This window comes from Anolis sagrei, chromosome 2 (assembly GCF_037176765.1).
Source record: "Anolis sagrei isolate rAnoSag1 chromosome 2, rAnoSag1.mat, whole genome shotgun sequence".
Taxonomy (NCBI): domain Eukaryota; kingdom Metazoa; phylum Chordata; class Lepidosauria; order Squamata; family Dactyloidae; genus Anolis; species Anolis sagrei.
The window spans coordinates 2,471,153-2,488,159 of NC_090022.1; the positions used below are offsets into that span (position 1 = coordinate 2,471,153).

The 17,007-nt window shown below is 46.7% G+C and overlaps 1 protein-coding gene across 1 annotated transcript; it reads right to left on the minus strand.

Moving 5' to 3' along the window:
- Positions 1-10,842: 10,842 nt before the first annotated feature.
- On the minus strand, positions 10,843-12,862 carry LOC132766303 (beta-1,3-galactosyltransferase 4-like). The gene has a single exon (XM_060760698.2). It carries the CDS (start codon positions 12,853-12,855, stop codon positions 11,770-11,772), a length of 1,086 nt encoding a protein of 361 aa, XP_060616681.2. The 5' UTR covers positions 12,856-12,862; the 3' UTR covers positions 10,843-11,769.
- Positions 12,863-17,007: the final 4,145 nt, after the last annotated feature.

The following is a 17,007-nucleotide window of genomic DNA, read 5'->3' on the forward strand; positions in this document are numbered from 1 at the left end:
AGATAGGGCGGAATACAGATAAAGTTTTATTATTTTACTAGCCGTCCCCGGCCATGCATCACTGTGGCCCAGTCTGCTGATCTGGAAAATAAAGTAATGAGAAAGTGTTGGTTTCTAATATATATAATTTCTTTATGCTTGTGGGTAAACAGTATTTCTTCTTGTTTCTTTGTCAGTGTTGATGTAGAGATTGTCTGGTTTGCCTACTCTGAAACATGCAACATGGAATAGTCCTTCTTTAGGGGTCCCTTTCAAATCTATGATATTATATCTGTCATATACATGTGTGTGTGTGTGTGTGTGTGTGTGAATCCTATCTATTCTATCTATCTATCTATCTATCTATCTATCTATCTATCTATCTATATCTATGGCAGGATAGCTGTTTGTCAGGAGGGCTTTGGTTATGTTTTCTTGCGCTGGTAAAGGGAGTTGGACTGGATGGAATTAAGGCAGCATTTCTCAACCTGGGGGTTGGGACCCATGTGGAGGTCATAAAGGGGTGTCAGAGAGGTCACCAAAACCATCAGCAAACACAGTATTTTCTGGTGGTCATGGGGGTTCTGTGTGGAAAGTTTGATTCAGTTCTATCGTTGGTGAGGTTCAGAATGCATTCATGACGATGGAAAAGATTGTGGAAATAGCTAGCCAAGCTGAAAGGAATATCCCTGCCATGGCTTCACTTGTGGGAGAGGTGGACCCCAGCCTTGCCCCGGACAATGAGTTTAAGGCACTATCTCCGCAGGATATGGAATCATGCATTTTAAGAGCTGAGGAGAAGGCAAAGAAATTGGAACAGAGAACTTTAGAGGTAGAAAAAGCGCTAAGGAAGGTGAACAGGGTGTGTCAAAAAGTGGAAATTATGATAATGGTGTTTGAGAGTAATCAGGAAAACAGGAGTGTTGGTGGTATGATGAATGTTGCAGGTGGGTGCAGACGGGGAACACCCAGAGGTAATAGAAGGGATGGCTTGGTTGGTTAGCCTAGCCCAGGATGAGTTTGGAGTTAAAAGAAAGAGAAAAGATTGTATGTGAATGATTTGATAAAGCCTTTTGTTTGTTGAAAATGTTGTAGAAAGTGTTGTTAATTGGTTGTCCTTGTCTCGTGTTGCTTCTCTTAGGACAGTATACTGGTGGTGGAATATGGAAAAAAAAGGGAAAGATGGAATTGATTTCCTGGGAGTGGTAAATATCAATATCAATCATGTTATTGTCCCATTTGAAAAAAAATTGGCATTTGAGTCTGAATATATTAAAAGACAAAAATCATCTGGAGGGAAGATGAGTCAGGTGAAACATGATGAAGAAAAGGTTTCTCCTGGCTTACCTCACTCCTAGGTGCGGGCTGTGAGATCAAGTTCCGTTGCAATGTCCTATTTGCGGTGAGCATCCACGAAAATTGTGCAGTTAGGAAAACCCTATGTGAGAGAGATTTTTGTCTGTGAGGAAAATGTGTGAGTGCTTTGATTATCTTTGATAGTTGTCTGGTGGATGAGTGGAAAGGACTAGATAAGAATGCAGGGGTAGGCTGGATGAGGTCTCTTCCCATTATATGTGTCTATACGGAATAGAGAATATACTAAAGTTGCATCTGAGGCTGGATGTGAAATCTTTCTTTTCCAGGCTTCAGTCACAGAGGCGCTTGTGGTTTCCTCCAAGCGCCGAGTGAAAAAGAGGAAGTATGCCTCTTGCAGAGGAGTTGAAGCCCGAGAAGAAGGGTTCTTAAAGGGACATCTAGACTCACCCCAGTTTGCTAAAAATCCAATTTTATTATGATGACTGTTATTGAGTCATATGTGTCATGAACAGCTTAGGACAAGGGAAACTGGGAAGAAATATCCAGTCTGGGGTTGAATGGCTCAGTAAATGTACCATTGCCTTCCCCAGGGATCAAGCTTGGTCTGACCTCTCTGCCACGACCGTCCCGTCTTGGGTGGCCCTTCATAGTTTCGTGGCATCATTGAGGTGCTCAAGCTCCAGTGCCACGACAAGGTGGTGATCCTTTGCTGGAGGCAAAAAGGATTACTTACTTACTTACTTACTTAGGCGATCCCTCGTTGGACGAGTAAGATGGTCTTCCATTATGGATTTCCTTGTGGGTCCGTAGGTGGCTGTGGAGCCCTATTCTTGCTCTGCATCTTCTTCCGCAGTGAGGGCATTGGTTTCCAGGTGGAAGGCGTTCCCGGTCGGGGTTGGCTTGACGCGCCTTCCTCCTGGCACGTTTCTCTCTTTCACCCTCCACTCGTGCCTCCTCGAATTCTGCAGCACTGCTGGTCACAGCTGTCCTCCAGCTGGAGCGCTCAAGGGCCAGGGCTTCCCAGTTCTCAGTGTCTATGCCAGAGTTTTTAAGGTTGGCTTTCAGCCCATCTTTAAATCTCTTTTCCTGTCCACCAACGTTCCGTTTTCCGTTCTTAAGTTCGGAGTAGAGCAACTGCTTTGGGAGACGGTGGTCAGGCATCCGGACAACGTGGCCGGCCCAGCGGAGTTGATGTTGGAGGACCATCGCTTCAATGCTGGTGGTCTTTGCTTCTTCCAGCACACTGACGTTTGTCCGCTTGTCTTCCCAGGAGATTTGCAGGATTTTCCGGAGGCAGCGCTGATGGAATCGTTCCAGGAGTTGCATATGACGTCTGTAGACTGTCCACGTCTCAGAGGCATATAGCAGGGTTGGGAGGACAATGGCTTTATAGACAAGCACCTTGGTCTCCCTACGGATGTCCCGGTCCTCAAACACTCTCTGCTTCATTCTGGAAAATGCTGCACTTGCAGAGCTCAGGCGGTGTTGTATTTCGGCGTCGATGTTGACTTTGGTGGAGAGGTGGCTGCCAAGGTAGCAGAAATGGTCCACATTTTCTAATGTTACACCATTAAGCTGTATTACTGGCATTGGAGAGGGATTGGCTTGTGACTGCTGGAACAGCACCTTGGTTTTCTCAATGTTCAGTGACAGGCCGAGCTTCTCGTATGCTTCTGCGAAGGTGTTTAGAGTGGCTTGTAGATCTTCTTCTGAATGCGCACAGACGACATTGTCATCAGCATACTGGAGTTCTATAACAGATGTTGTTGTAACCTTGGTTTTGGCTTTCAGTCTGCTGAGGTTGAATAGCTTGCCATCTGTCCGATAGATTATTTCCACTCCGGTGGGAAGCTTCCCATCAACAAGGTGAAGTATCATAGCGATGAAGATGGAGAATAGAGTTGGGGCGATAACACATCCCTGTTTGACACCGGATTCCACCTTAAATGGGTCACTTTGGGAGCCACTGCTGTCCAAAACTGTTGCCATCATGTCATCATGGAGGAGCCGCAGGATGTTCACAAATTTGTTAGGGCACCCGATTTTGTGGAGGATGGTCCAGAGAGCGCTGCGATTCACTGTGTCAAATGCCTTTGCAAGGTCGATGAATGCCATGTACAGGGGTTGGTTTTGTTCCCTGCATTTTTCTTGGAGTTGTCGTGCAGTGAAGATCATGTCCACGGTTCCTCTGGAGGGGCGGAAGCCGTTTTGAGATTCTGGGAGGGTGTCTTCTGAGAGGGGCAGAAGGCGGTTTGCAAGGATTCTTGCGAGGATTTTCCCAGCGGAGGTTAGAAGGGAGATACCTCGATAGTTTCCGCAGTCTGTTCTTTCCCCTTTTTTGAAGAGGGTGATGATGGTGGCGTCCTTGAAATCTGCTGGGATTTTCTCGGTCACCCACACTTTTTCTATGAGCTGGTGGAGTTGGTGTGTTAGCTCAGGTCCTCCCTCTTTAAAGATTTCAGCAGGGATCCCGTCTGGTCCACTGGCTTTGTTATTCTTCTGTTGGCTGATGGCATTGCTGACTTCTTCCAAACTAGGCAGTGCTGCAAGCTCATCCCTGGTTTGTTGTTGTGGGATTTGTGAGAGGACCTCTTCGGCCACATTGGAGCTGCGGTTCAGGAGGCTTTGGTAGTGTTCTTTCCAACGTAGTGCAATTGAGTTTTGGTCCTTCAGGAGTTTGGTTCCATCTGATGAGCGTAGAGGCTGTATGCCATGGTTTCTTGGTCCATAGATGACCTTTGTGGCTTTGAAGAATCCCTGAGCATTATGGGTATCTGCCAGGTGTTGGATTTCTTCGGCCTTCTTTGTCCACCAGATGTTCTTGAGTTCTCTTGTCCTTCTTTGGACCTCAGTTTTTGCACTGGCATAGATCTTTTTCTTAGCAGCACAGTTGATGTCTCTCTGCCATGCTTGGAAGGCTTTCCTTTTCTTGTCAATTAGCTGTTGGATCTCGATGTCATTTTCATCAAACCAGTCTTGATGTTTCTTGGCTTGGTATCCAATAGTTTCTTCGCAGGCTTGGATGATGGAGGTCTTCAGTTTGTTCCAATGTTCCTCAACATTTTCGGGGTGTTCTGTGGGTAGATGGTCCTTGAGTGCTGTTTGGAGATGGGCTCGTCTGGAGGGCTCCTGAAGGGCTTGGGTGTTCATTTTGCGCCTTGTCTTCCTTCCTTGGAGTCTGCGCTTGGGGGCGATCTTGATAGCCATCGAGGATCGAATTAGCCTGTGGTCAGTCCAGCAGTCGTCAGCACCTATCATGGCTCTTGTGAGGAGCACATCACGGCGGTCTCTGGCGCGTGTGATTACATAGTCTAAGAGGTGCCAATGCTTTGACCGGGGGTGCTTCCATGATGTCTTGAACTTGTTTTTCTGGCGGAAGAGCGTGTTGGTGATGACAAGGTTGTGCTCCGCACATTTGGTGAGAAGCAGGATGCCATTTGAGTTGCTGTTTCCAACCCCGTCTTTTCCAATGGTCCCTGGCCACAGGTCGAAGTCTCGCCCGACTCTTGCATTGAAGTCCCCCAGGAGGATGATTTTGTCCCCCTTAGGTATCCCCGATAGGACGGTGTCCAGCTGACAGTAGAATTTCTCCTTGATGTCTTCGTCAGCATCTAGTGTTGGTGCATAGGCACTTATGATGGTTGCCCGTTGGTTTTTGGCAAGATCGATTCGGAGGGTTGAGAGTCGTTCGTTGATGCCAGTGGGTGCTTCGGACAGATGTTTCACCAGATCATTTCTGATGGCGAAGCCAACTCCGTGCATTCTTTGGTCTTTTTCGGGCAGTCCCTTCCAGAAGAAGGTGTAGCCTCCTTTTTCTTCCTTCAGCTGTCCCTCTCCTGCTCTCCGGGTCTCCTGAAGGGCTGCTATGTCGATGTTGAAGCGTCCCAGCTCCCTTGCAATGATGGCAGTTCTGCGTTCGGGGCGTTCACTGCCACTGTTGTCCATCAGAGTCCGTACGTTCCACGTACCGAAGTTCATTTTTCTTTTTTGGCCGCAGGGTGGTGACCCCACTGGACGCGGCAGTCCAGTCAGGGATGAGTGAGGCAGACTATGTTTGGGGCACCTTTTCTAGCCCCCTCCCCATGTGGGGTGAGCAGAGTGGGTCCTCAATAGGGCTGCTCAGTCGTGGATACAGCTGCCGAACTACTCAACTGCCTCGGACCTTGAGGTAGAACGACTGAGTCCGTACCCACCGCCCATGTGCCAGTCTGTGACTAGGGGCTTCCAGATTTCACAGTCCTGCCCCCGTCGCCACTCGCTGATCGCCATGGGACTTTGGTTGGTTGGTTTTTATTTTCTTTGGAAGACGCCTGTGCGTGGATTTTTTTAATGTGTGGAGGTCAGTGCACAACTGATCAACACACAGACTTCACAGAGTGAGGTTCCACTGGTGATGTAGTTTAACACAATGACCGTGGCTTCTCAGTCTGTTGCAGCCTTCTTCCGCCTTCGCAGCCGTTGTAACATGTGCCATGTTATCCTCCGCCTGCTCCGCCGTTGAGGTCTTTGGGTCTTCGGACTGTGCTTGGTCTGGGACCTCCCCCGCAGCCACTCCTGGGAGTGCACGACTCCAGTTGTTGTGCCTACAGGTTCATCGGAACACGCAAGCCCCCTCACCACGACAAGGTGACAGTCCATCGAGGGGGGGCAAAAAGGATACAAGGAATCAAAAAGGATACAATGAATCAAATATAAGGGTAACGCGCCAAAGTGTACATTTATTGAAAGGGTTACTTTGTAATAAAGGGAGAAAGATAGAATGTATCCAGGGCACTTGGTTCATGCCTCTGGGCTCCTCCGATCGCATAACTGATCAGCAAGACTCCAGGCTCCTGCTCACTGTGGCTCTTCCCGTCGCTGCTCCAGTTACACTTTACTAACAATTTGACATTCATGCTTTCCCTCACATAGATAGCTATGGATATAGATTTTAATGCATTTGCTATTTATAAAATTACCATTGTGCCATGTTTGCTGTTAGTCACCTTGAGTCCCTACATTGGGTTTCTGTACAAATAAAGTAAAAAACAAACAAACCTTTATTTATATTCCACCCTACTTCCCCGGAGGGACTCATTTACATAAAACAACATACATTTGCATATAAACAACATATATTTACACAAAAACAGCATGCTAATAAAAACCCTACCATTTTAAAATCCAACAGACACAGCAAGGCTTCAGATAAAAACAAGCTGTGCACCCTATCAGTCCATAAAGTGCTAGCATGAATCAATCACTAGGACTTTGGGCTTCATGATGAAAGTACTAATCATGGTCCAAAGGTGGAATTAGTGGAAAATAGAAAAAGAGAAAGGAATTATTGGGGAAATGTATAGGGAACTAATAGGCTTATCCTACAAGACAAAATATACCTTAGTATTATTTTGTACATTTGTACCCCGTCCTTCTCACCCCTGGTGGTGGGACTTAGGGTGGCATTACAACAAGCACTCATTCGAGTGCTAACCACAGTCATAGACACATTTAAACAAATCATTAAAATACATCACATTAAAAAACACTTGATTAAAATCATGCCAGTTTAAAAATCATTGTCTGGGACAGTCCATTGTCATACATATCACATTGAGCCTTATCCCAGTTTCTGCTGCTACTGTTCAAATGCTCAATCTCACAACCAGGTCTTTAGTTTCTTTCTAAAAAACAGGAAGGAGGGGGTCAGTCTGATGTCACTGGGGAGCTCCACTGTTGCAACTCAGAGTAAGCTTCACTTTGCTTCCAAACACCACCACACAAGAGCTGTAGTTTTATAGTTTATTGAGGAAAAAATCCAAGTCAAAATAAAGAATAAGCATTGCAAAGTTCCAAAGATTAAAGTTAAATGCAGAATATAGTTCCAAAGATCTTCTGGTAAAAGCAGGAGACACATTCCTATTAGCAAAGTTCAAACCAGAGTCCCAGGTACAAGCATTGAAACAATAGCCCCATGAATCACAATGCAAGAAATTATTATTATTATTATTATTATTATTATTATTAACTTTATTTGTACCCCGCGAGCATCTCCCGAAGGACTCGATGCGGCTTACACAGGCCGAAGCCATAAACACAGTACAATAGAAAACATAACAAACAATAAACAAGCAAATTAAAAAGCAAAAACAAAACAAATCAAAATTAGCAATACAACGGTAACTATACATCAGGACATATTAAAAACTGGTTCGGCCGGTGAGAGGTACAAGGTTAAAAGTGCTGAAATGGTAGGAGGGGCGTCGGGATTAAAGTACGGTGTGCAGCAATATTAACTGTGCTAAAGTGCTATTAGGACTTGGGATGGGGTTCCTAATCCGGGAAGGCACAACGGAACAGCCAAGTTTTCAGGTTCCTTCTGAAAACTGCTAGTGTAGGGGCCTGTCGGAGATCTTTTGGGAGGGCGTTCCAGAGTCGGGGGGCCGCTACGGAGAAGGCCCTGTCCCGCGTCCCCACCAAACGCGCTTGCGACGTAGGCGGGATCACGAGCAGGGCCTCCCCAGATGATCGAAGCGAGCGTGTAAGTTCGTAGATGGAGATACGGTCACGCAGGTAGGGTGGTCCCAAACCGTTTAGGGCTTTATAGGTGAGCACCTGCACCTTGAATTGGGCTCGGAAAATGAAAGGCAGCCAGTGGAGCTCCTTGAACAGAGGGGTAGACCTCTCTTGATAATGAGCTCCAGTTAGCATTCTGCTTTCCAGGCTAAGATTATTCCATGAAGCTTTCAGGCTAATAAGCTATGTTGAACTGACACTTTCCCTTGGTTTGCAAGAAGCCTAAATACCTTTCTAACATGAAAGCATTACATGAAATCATTGCAATGACCTTTCACTGAATTGGTCTCTTGCCTGCAGGCCAGGCGAGAACTCCGCCTGACCCGGAGATCAAGACGAGCTTGCCGGGTCAGGTCACTGTCAAGGCTTTCAGTACTTTCAGTATTAGCGTGGGAAGGAGGTGAATGCCTCCCCACCTGTTTGCTATCTCCTTCGTTAAAATTCCTTTCTCTTGGGAATCGCTGTGTTGATGTTGACTCTGCACTGTTTGTGCTGTCTGTGGGAGCCACAGGCCCAGAGATCTGAGGCACAGAAAAAGAGCCTGGAATCTGAATCCCATCATCCTCATCATCACAGAACATCTCAGCCACAACATCCACAACCGAGGGGCCACCACAGAGAAGGCCCTGTCTCTGGTCCCCACCAATCGTGTTTGCAGTGGTGGTGGGATCAAGAGCAGGGCCTCTCCAGCTGATCTTAAACTTCATGATGGTTCATACGGGAGATGTGTTCGGACAGGTAATCTGGGCCAGGACCGTACAGGGCTTTAAAGGTTAAAACCAGCACTTTAAATTTATGTATTAATTAATTTATTTATTTAGAAGTTTTATATACCGGTCTTCTCAACCTCCGAAGAGGGACTCAGGCCGGTTTACAACATGTATTCATATACAGTAATATAAAAAACAGTATAGTGCATCATCATTATACATTAAAACCTAAAATATAGTAAAATACATCATCACATTACACAAGCCAGAAGCTGTGCTCAGAAGCTGACTGGGAACCAGTGGAGCTGGCATAGCAGAGGGGTTGTATGTTCTCTGTATCCTGCTCCAGTGAGCAACCTGGCTGCCACGCACTGAACTAGTTGAAGCTTCAAAGGCAGCCCCATGTAGAGTGCATTGCAGCAACCTATTTGGGATGTAACAAGAGTGTGGACTACTGTGCCAAGTCAGTAGAAGCTTGGAAACAAGATATAAACTTTAACAAGAATTTAATCAGAATTTAATCTTGGATTGGCAAACCCAAAAATTTAAACACCTAAGGATCAAAGAAACACAACAGAAAATAATTACAAAATGGTATAGAACCCCCTTACAATTGGCACACATTATGGGAAACATTTTTAATAAATGCTGGCATAAGTATGGGGAGATGGGAACATTGTCACATATGTGGTGGGATTGCATTGAAATCCAAAAATATTACAATACAGTCAGAGAAGTAATAGATGAAATAATAGGGAAAAATTATATTGGAATAAAGCCCAATTTCTGTGTCTCACAATAGAGGTAAAGAAGAGGAATAAATAATGGACAGAAATACTAAAAATTATGATATCTGCCACACATGCCACAATTGCCCGAGGTTGGAAAGACAAAACAAGGTGGAACCTCGAAACTTGGTGGACATAGCTCTCTGAATATTTAATTAATTTTATTTATTTATTTATTTATCATGTCATCAGCAACCATTGTATTACAATTCTAACAGAGCAAAACAAACACACAGATAAAAAAGAAAAAAGAAAAAAAACACACAGATTTTGTAAATTTGGTATTTGGTTAAATGTCCTTTGACCAGTATCTGGCCACTTGGAGTGCCTCTGGTGTTGCCGCAAGAAGGTCCTCCATTGTGCATGTGGCAGGGTTCAGGGTGCTTTGCAGCAGGTGGTCAGTGGTTTGTTCTTCTCCGCACTTGCATGCCGAGGATTCCACCCTGTAGCCCCATTTCTTAAGATTGGCTCTGCATCTCGTGGTGCCAGAGCGCAGTCTGTTCAGCGCCTTCCAAGTCGACCAGTATTCTGAGTGCCCAGGGGGGAGTCTCTCATCTGGTATCACCCATGAATTGAGGTGCTGGGTTTGAGCCTGCCACTTTTGGACTCGCGCTTGCTGGGGTGTTCCAGCGAGTGTCTCTAAGAAAACTATGTCTTGATTTAAGTCGTTGACGTGCTGGCTGATACCCAAACAGGGGATGAGCTGGAGATGTCTCTGCCTTGGTCCTTTCACTATTGGCTGCTACTTCCCGGCGGATGTCAGGTGGTGCAATACCGGCTAGACAGTGTAATTTCTCCAGTGGTGTGGGGCGCAGACACCCCGTGATAATGCGGCATGTCTCTTTAAGAGCCACATCTACTGTTTTAGTGTGGTGAGATGTGTTCCACACTGGGCATGCATACTCAGCAGCAGAGTAGCATAGCGCAAGGGCAGATGTCTTCACTGTGTCTGGTTGTGATCCCCAGGTTGTGCCAGTCAGCTTTCGTATGATGTTGTTTCTAGCGCCCACTTTTTGTTTGATGTTCAGGCAGTGCTTCTTGTAGGTCAGAGCACGGTCCAAAGTGACTCCCAGGTATTTGGGTGTGTTGCAATGCTCCAGTGGGATTCCTTCCCAGGTAATCCTCAGAGCTCGGGATGCTTGTCTGTTCTTAAGGTGAAAGGCGCATGTCTGTGTTTTAGATGGATTAGGGATCAGTTGGTTTTCCCTGTAATAGACAGTAAGAGCACCTAGAGCTTCGGAGAGCTTCTGTTCAACCATCTCAAAGCTCCCTGCTTGAGCAGTAATGGCACGATCATCAGCATAGATGAAACTCTCTGTCCCTTCTGGCAGTGGCTGGTCATTTGTGTAGATGTTGAACATGGATGGAGCAAGCACGCTCCCCTGAGGCAGGCCGTTCTTCTGTTTCCGCCATCTGCTTCTCTGGCCCTGGAACTCAACAAAAAAGCTCCTGTTTTGTAGCAGGTTTCCTATGAGGCGGGTGAGGTGGTAGTCCTTTGTGATATTATACATTTTTCTCAGGAGGAGGCGGTGGTTCACAGTATCATAGGCTGCTGACAAGTCTATGAAGACAGCTCCTGTGATCTGCTGCCTTTCAAAGCCATCTTCTATGTGCTGAGTCAAGTTCAGCACTTGTGATGTGCAGCTTTTGCCTTTTCTGAAGACAGCTTGCTTTGGGATCAGACAGGGGTCTATATTTTCCATAATTCTATACAAAATAAGTCTCTCCAGAACTTTGTAGAGGTGGCACAGCAGGGAGATTGGTCTGTAGCTTTTTGGGTCATTACGGTCTTTGCCTGGCTTCAAGATGGCGATGACTCTTGCTTTCCTCCAGATTTTGGGGATCTGACAGGATGCAGTGCAGTTGTTCATCAGCTCCAGCAGCCAGCTTTAATTAATGACTTTATCAATCAAAGGAAAAATAAATATTTGAATAGTTATTCAAAACAACACTGGAATAGGCAATTGTTTAATTGACAAAAGGGAAAGAAATAATAGGTGCAGAATTTTGAACCAGGCCATCCAGACAACTTAATCAATGTATTGATATAAGCTGACCCAGGTGGGGGGTGGGAAGGGGATGGGAGTGGGAGGTGGGGGGATTCAAGGAGAAACTATTGAAAAGGGAAGTACAAACTGATCCTGTAACTTTGTCACAAAAACTGTAAATAGTTGTCTATACTGATTTAGAAGTGGTTTGTACTATAATGCATTATTAACTGTAAAATTTTCAGAAATAAATAATAATATCCAAACAAAACCAAAAAAGCAGCAGGAGCAGAGAGGTCAAGATGAATGGATGGCAGGTGGAGAGATGCCCAACATCTTGACTAGAGAGCCTTGGCCACAGCTTGACCTCTAGCTAGAATGACCTTTCATCCGGATGCCCATTTGTCCAGAGATACTCAGCTGCCTCTTAGCTCACAAGGTAGCCATCCAGGCCAGGGCCTTGCATCGCAGGTACCCTAATGCCCACTGCCAGACGCGGCATGTCTCTTTGTAGGGGGTGGTTGTGTCCCAGACAGCTGCCATCTCAAAAGGGGTTACCTTGTGTACGCTGAGGAGAACCCCCCGATAGCAACAGCGGTCTGGCGGGAAGTGGTCCCCACCAGTCAGTCGGGCCAGGTGCTGGGGGGCAATGCCTGCCCAATGGGCACAGAGCCCCACGAAGATGTCCTCCACAGGCACCAGGGGCACATGGCGGCTAGCCCCCAGCAAAATGGGCACGGCAGCCCCTGAAAGGACATAGACTGCACCGCCACAGTAGGGGGGAAAGTGCTCCGCTGGATAAAGGCTGGTGGGGATGTAGTGCCGGCTGCGGGAATCCCGCCTGGGCCAGACGCGCCAATGGATCTGCCCTAGGTAGGTGGGTGCCAGGGTGGTGCGGTGTTCCAGCTCCTCAGCCAGGCCGGGCAGGTTGAGGAAGATATCATCATCCACCTTGACCAAGAAGAGGGTGCCAGGGCAGTGGGTGGCTGCCCAGCCCATGAGAGATAGTGTCTTGAGTGTCAGGTTGCCATAAGTGTCCAAGAAGCGGCCCTGGACAAGATCCTGGTGCTTGGCCGCCTCCAGTTCCAATGCTGCTTGAAACGAGGGTTTTTGTGGCAGTCCCAAGGCAAAGAAAGTCTGGACTGTGAACTTCCCGGCACAGCGGGCCCCTCCCCACGTGGACCGGATTGCCTGTCGCTGAGTTTTATGGTAAGGGGCACTGACCACCAAGACCAGGAGAGAGGGAGCCCTGGGGGAGCAGGCCTCAGGTGGTGGCAGGAGGAGGAAGTCATCTGAGGAGGGCAGGAGTGGGGGGCTGATGCGGTGCCCCCCGCCCGACATGAAGTAAGGCAGTGAGTGTGAGAGCAGCTCCTCATGGCCCCCACTGATCAGGAAACGAAGGGTCAAGAGAACCATCAGGGTGGAGAGCAGTCCCCAGAACAGCCGGCGACGACAGCAGCATTTTGGCCAGACTGGCCGAACCATCATTGAAGGTTGAAGGTCCAGGGGAGGGTCCATAAATGTAGGCGCCCTGTGGAAAGAAGAAGAAGGTGAGAAGACATGGGAGCATGTGAAGAAGGAAGGAAGGCAAGCAGGCATGGCAGACCTGTCAGTGACTGACCAGGTGATCCCTGACTTCGGTACAAGCCCCTGCTTTCACTTAGGTACCTTCATTCCAGCAGTAAAAGCCTAAACAGATTCATACAGTTAGAGCAGACCCCCAAAGTTTATCCAGTTCAACCCCCTTCAATCAAAGCCCTCCTGACAAACGGCCATCCAGCTTCTGCTTAAAAACCTCCAGAGAGATTGACCACTTCCTTTGGCCGCTCCCCTTATAGCTTGGCTTCCAGATATTTGGCCTTTTTGAGTCACTCTCCTCTGGGCATCTTTTATCTTGTTAATATCATTGTTGACTTGTCATGCCCAGAACTGGACTTAGGGTTATGATTCCAGGTGAAATCTGACTAAAGCTAGACACTAGACTCCTGTTGATGCAGATCAAGTCATATTGCCTTTTTAGCTGCTCCATCATACTGTTCACTCATGGTCAGTTTGTGGTCTACGAAGACTCCTAGATCCCTTTCACACAGACATCTGTCAGGTCAGGTATAACCCAACCTATATCTGACTATCCAGGGAGCAAATTCATACTGAGTTTCCTCTTGTTTTTTAAAATGCTTGAGACCAGAAAATTTTGGAGTTTTTCATATACATAATGAGTAGTTTGGAGATGGGACCCAAGTCTAAACATGAAATTCACTGACCATATATGCCTTCTTATACAAATAGCCAATAGCTTTATACTCAATATATCTGTAACGGTGTTTCTCATGAGACAAAGTTCATATACAGTGAACCATCAGAGAGCGAAAATGTCAGTCTCTCAGCCACCCATGGGGATAAATGTGGATTTTGGAGGACAATACAAACTAATTTCTACAGGGTTGGATTTGCAAAACTGTGTATAATAGTGAACCCTAGGGCTATCTAGCCCAACCCCATTTTGCCATGAAGAAACACACAATCAAAGCACTCCCGACAGAGGAAGACTCCACCAGATTCCTAGCTCTTACTTCCAGGAAGTTCTTCCTAATGTTGTTCATGTCGGATCTCTTTTCCGGCAATTTGAATCCATGGCTCCTTTGAGTCAATGGAACATCCTTTAAAATGTTTAAACATGGCTCCCACAAGCCTTCTCAGCCTTTTCTTCTCCAAGCGAAAAATAGCCAGCTCCCTCGCACCCGTCTGTCAAAAAGTATCGTTTCCAGACCTTTGATCACTTTGGTTGTTTAAATCGGTCGTAACACTTTGGTCGTAACACAGACATGTGCCTTTCATCTCAAGAACAGAGAAGCATCCCGAGCTCTGAAGATCACCTGGGAAGGAATCCCACTGGAGCACTGCAGCACACCCAAATACCTGGGAGTCACTCTGGACCGTGCTCTTACCTACAAGAAGCACTGCCTGAACATCAAACAAAAAGTGGGCGCTAGAAACAACATCATACGAAAGCTGACTGGCACAACCTGGGGATCACAACCAGACACAGTGAAGACATCTGCCCTTGCGCTATGCTACTCTGCTGCTGAGTATGCATGCCCAGTGTGGAACACATCTCACCACACTAAAACAGTAGATGTGGCTCTTAATGAGACATGCCGCATTATCACAGGGTGTCTGCGCCCCACACCACTGGAGAAATTACACTGCTTAGCCGGTATTGCGCCACCTGACATCCGCCGGGAAGTAGCAGCCAATAGTGAAAGGACCAAGGCAGAGACATCTCCAGCTCATCCCCTGTTTGGGTATCAGCCAGCACGCCAACGACTTAAATCTAGACATAGTTTTCTAAGATCTACAGAGACCCTCACTGGAACACCCCAGCAAGCGAGAGTCCAAAAGTGGCAGGCTCAAACCCAGCACCTCAACCAATGGCTGATACCAAATGAGAGACTCCCTCCTGGGCACACAGAAGACTGGGCGACTTGGAAGGCATTGAACAGACTGCGCTCTGGCACCATGAGATGCAGAGCCAACCTTCAGAAATGGGGCTACAAAGTAGAATCCTCGACATGAGAGTGTGGAGAAGAACAAACCACGGACCACCTGCTGCAATGCAACCTGAGCCCTGCCACATGCACAATGGAGGACCTTCTTGCAGCAACACCGGAAGCACTCCAAGTGGCCAGATACTGGTCAAAGGACATTTAACCAGCTACCAAACTCACAAGTTGTGTATTTTTCTGTTTGTTTGCTTTGTTCTGTTAGACTGGTTGTTCTGACACGACAAATAAATAAAACTTTGGTCGTCTTGCTCTGGAAGTGTTCCAGCTTGTCAATAGCCTTCTTGGATATTCTGTAATTTCAGGTGTGGTTTGATTAAAGTGGTATTGAGTTGAACTGTGTGAATGGGGTTTTATGGTGCTGTGTAGTTTTTTAAATGTAGTTTTCATTGTATTTATATTAGATTTTAATCTTTCCTTGTTTCATGACACAAAAGGTTTAGTTTTTTTAATTATTATTTCTATATATGTACTAACTTAGGTACCTGGCAACCATTGTTGGTTGGGTTCACAATGCTCTCTGGATGTGGGTGGAACTACAACTCCCTATATTCAAGGTCAGTTCCTTCCAAACCCCGTCAGCATTCAAAATTGGTCATGTTGGTTATGTGTGCCAAATTTGGTCAAGATCAGAGATTTTCATACTGTGTTCAGTGGAGCCCTAATGATAATCAGGGGCTCCGTGGGGGTCCTGTGCTCCCTCCTCCTAGGAAGCATGTGGAGCCTACACACTTCCAGTGGCAGCATGGAGGCCTCTTGGGTCATGCCGGCACTGACATTGTTGAGGCCAAGTTTGGCTCAGATCCATCAGCTGGGTTCACAGTGGTCTTTGATTGAAGGAGAACTACAATTCCCAAAGTATGGGTTAATTTTCCCCAGACCCAGGCCCGTAGCGAGGGGGGGGGGGTTTAGGGGTTCAAACGCCCCCCCCCCCAAATGTTTCAGATTTTTTTTTTGAAAACCTGATTTACTCATGAATTTTAACTGGTTAACCAAATCCCCATGCTAAGTCTATGAGATGCAAAAAATCAAGAGTCCCTCCAGAACTGCAAGCAGTATCTCAAGCAAATATTAGCAATTTATTCACACTGTCATTACTTGCAGCAATAGCCGATGTAGTTGTTCTGGTACAGCTGTACCAGGAGCTCCAACTTTATTTGCTTTGTATTAAATGTTTGTTTGCTGTCCTAGGTTTCAGGGACTCTGCAGATAGGTGGCTTCTTTGGTTGCAGTCATAGGGCAAGTCACCTGTCCATCATTGTTAAGTTTTGGTCCCATCCCCTGCTCAGGGCAATTGGGAAGGGAAGGGAGCCATTTTTAGTTAGTCTCAGCAAGGTAAGCTTATGTATAGGATGTGTGCAAGCTTCCTCTGTACAAAAGCTTCAACCCTTAAGACTTTCCGGGGAAGAAAGGTCTTAAGAATCTCCAAAGAATTTCCAGGAAAACAGCCCTAAAGACCAAAGAACTCCAGCTGGAGAACATCTACTGCCTGGCTGGTAGGTCCACTCGGCGTTTGAGACACAGTTTGACCTGGTAGCGGAGCCCACATCAGTAAGGGTTAGATTACAGTCAGCCTGGGAGAAGTTAAAACGGGGATTTTCCTTTAAAGAAGAAGTTATTGAAGACAGTTGCCTGTCCTTCATGGGCAAGATTAGGAATTCACCAGTTGCCTAAAAGCTTGGAATCATTTGCTTAACTTTACTGAAGACAAGAGAAGTTTCTGTTTGATTGTTCATTAATAAAAGACTTTGTTGTACTTCTCAAGCCATCTAAAGACTGTTTGTGGTGGAAATCTCTGAGAACTTCTCTTTAGGCCCCCTGGCTTCCCGCTGGGCAAAGGTTGCACGTCCTGTTCTAAAAACAATTATTTACAGGCCCAGCGTGCGACAGAACAGTAGTGAAGCAACCAAGTTGGGGGGGGGGGGGGGGATGTTGAATGTTCTCATTAAGGAGGCCAGACTTGGTGGAGGTGGTTGACAAGGGCAGAGCTGCAGGCTATTGAAGGCTTCTCTGCCCCCTGCTGTGCTCTTTGCTTCAGCGTGAGCTAGGAGGCAGGTTTCAACCCTCCCCCCCCCCCCCCCGCGAAATTTTCACACACACCCCTGAA

Coding starts and splice junctions, on each gene's coding strand:
- LOC132766303 (XM_060760698.2), bottom strand. CDS start 12,855: ATGGACCCTCCCCTGGACCTTCAACCTTCAATGATGGTTCGGCCAGTC.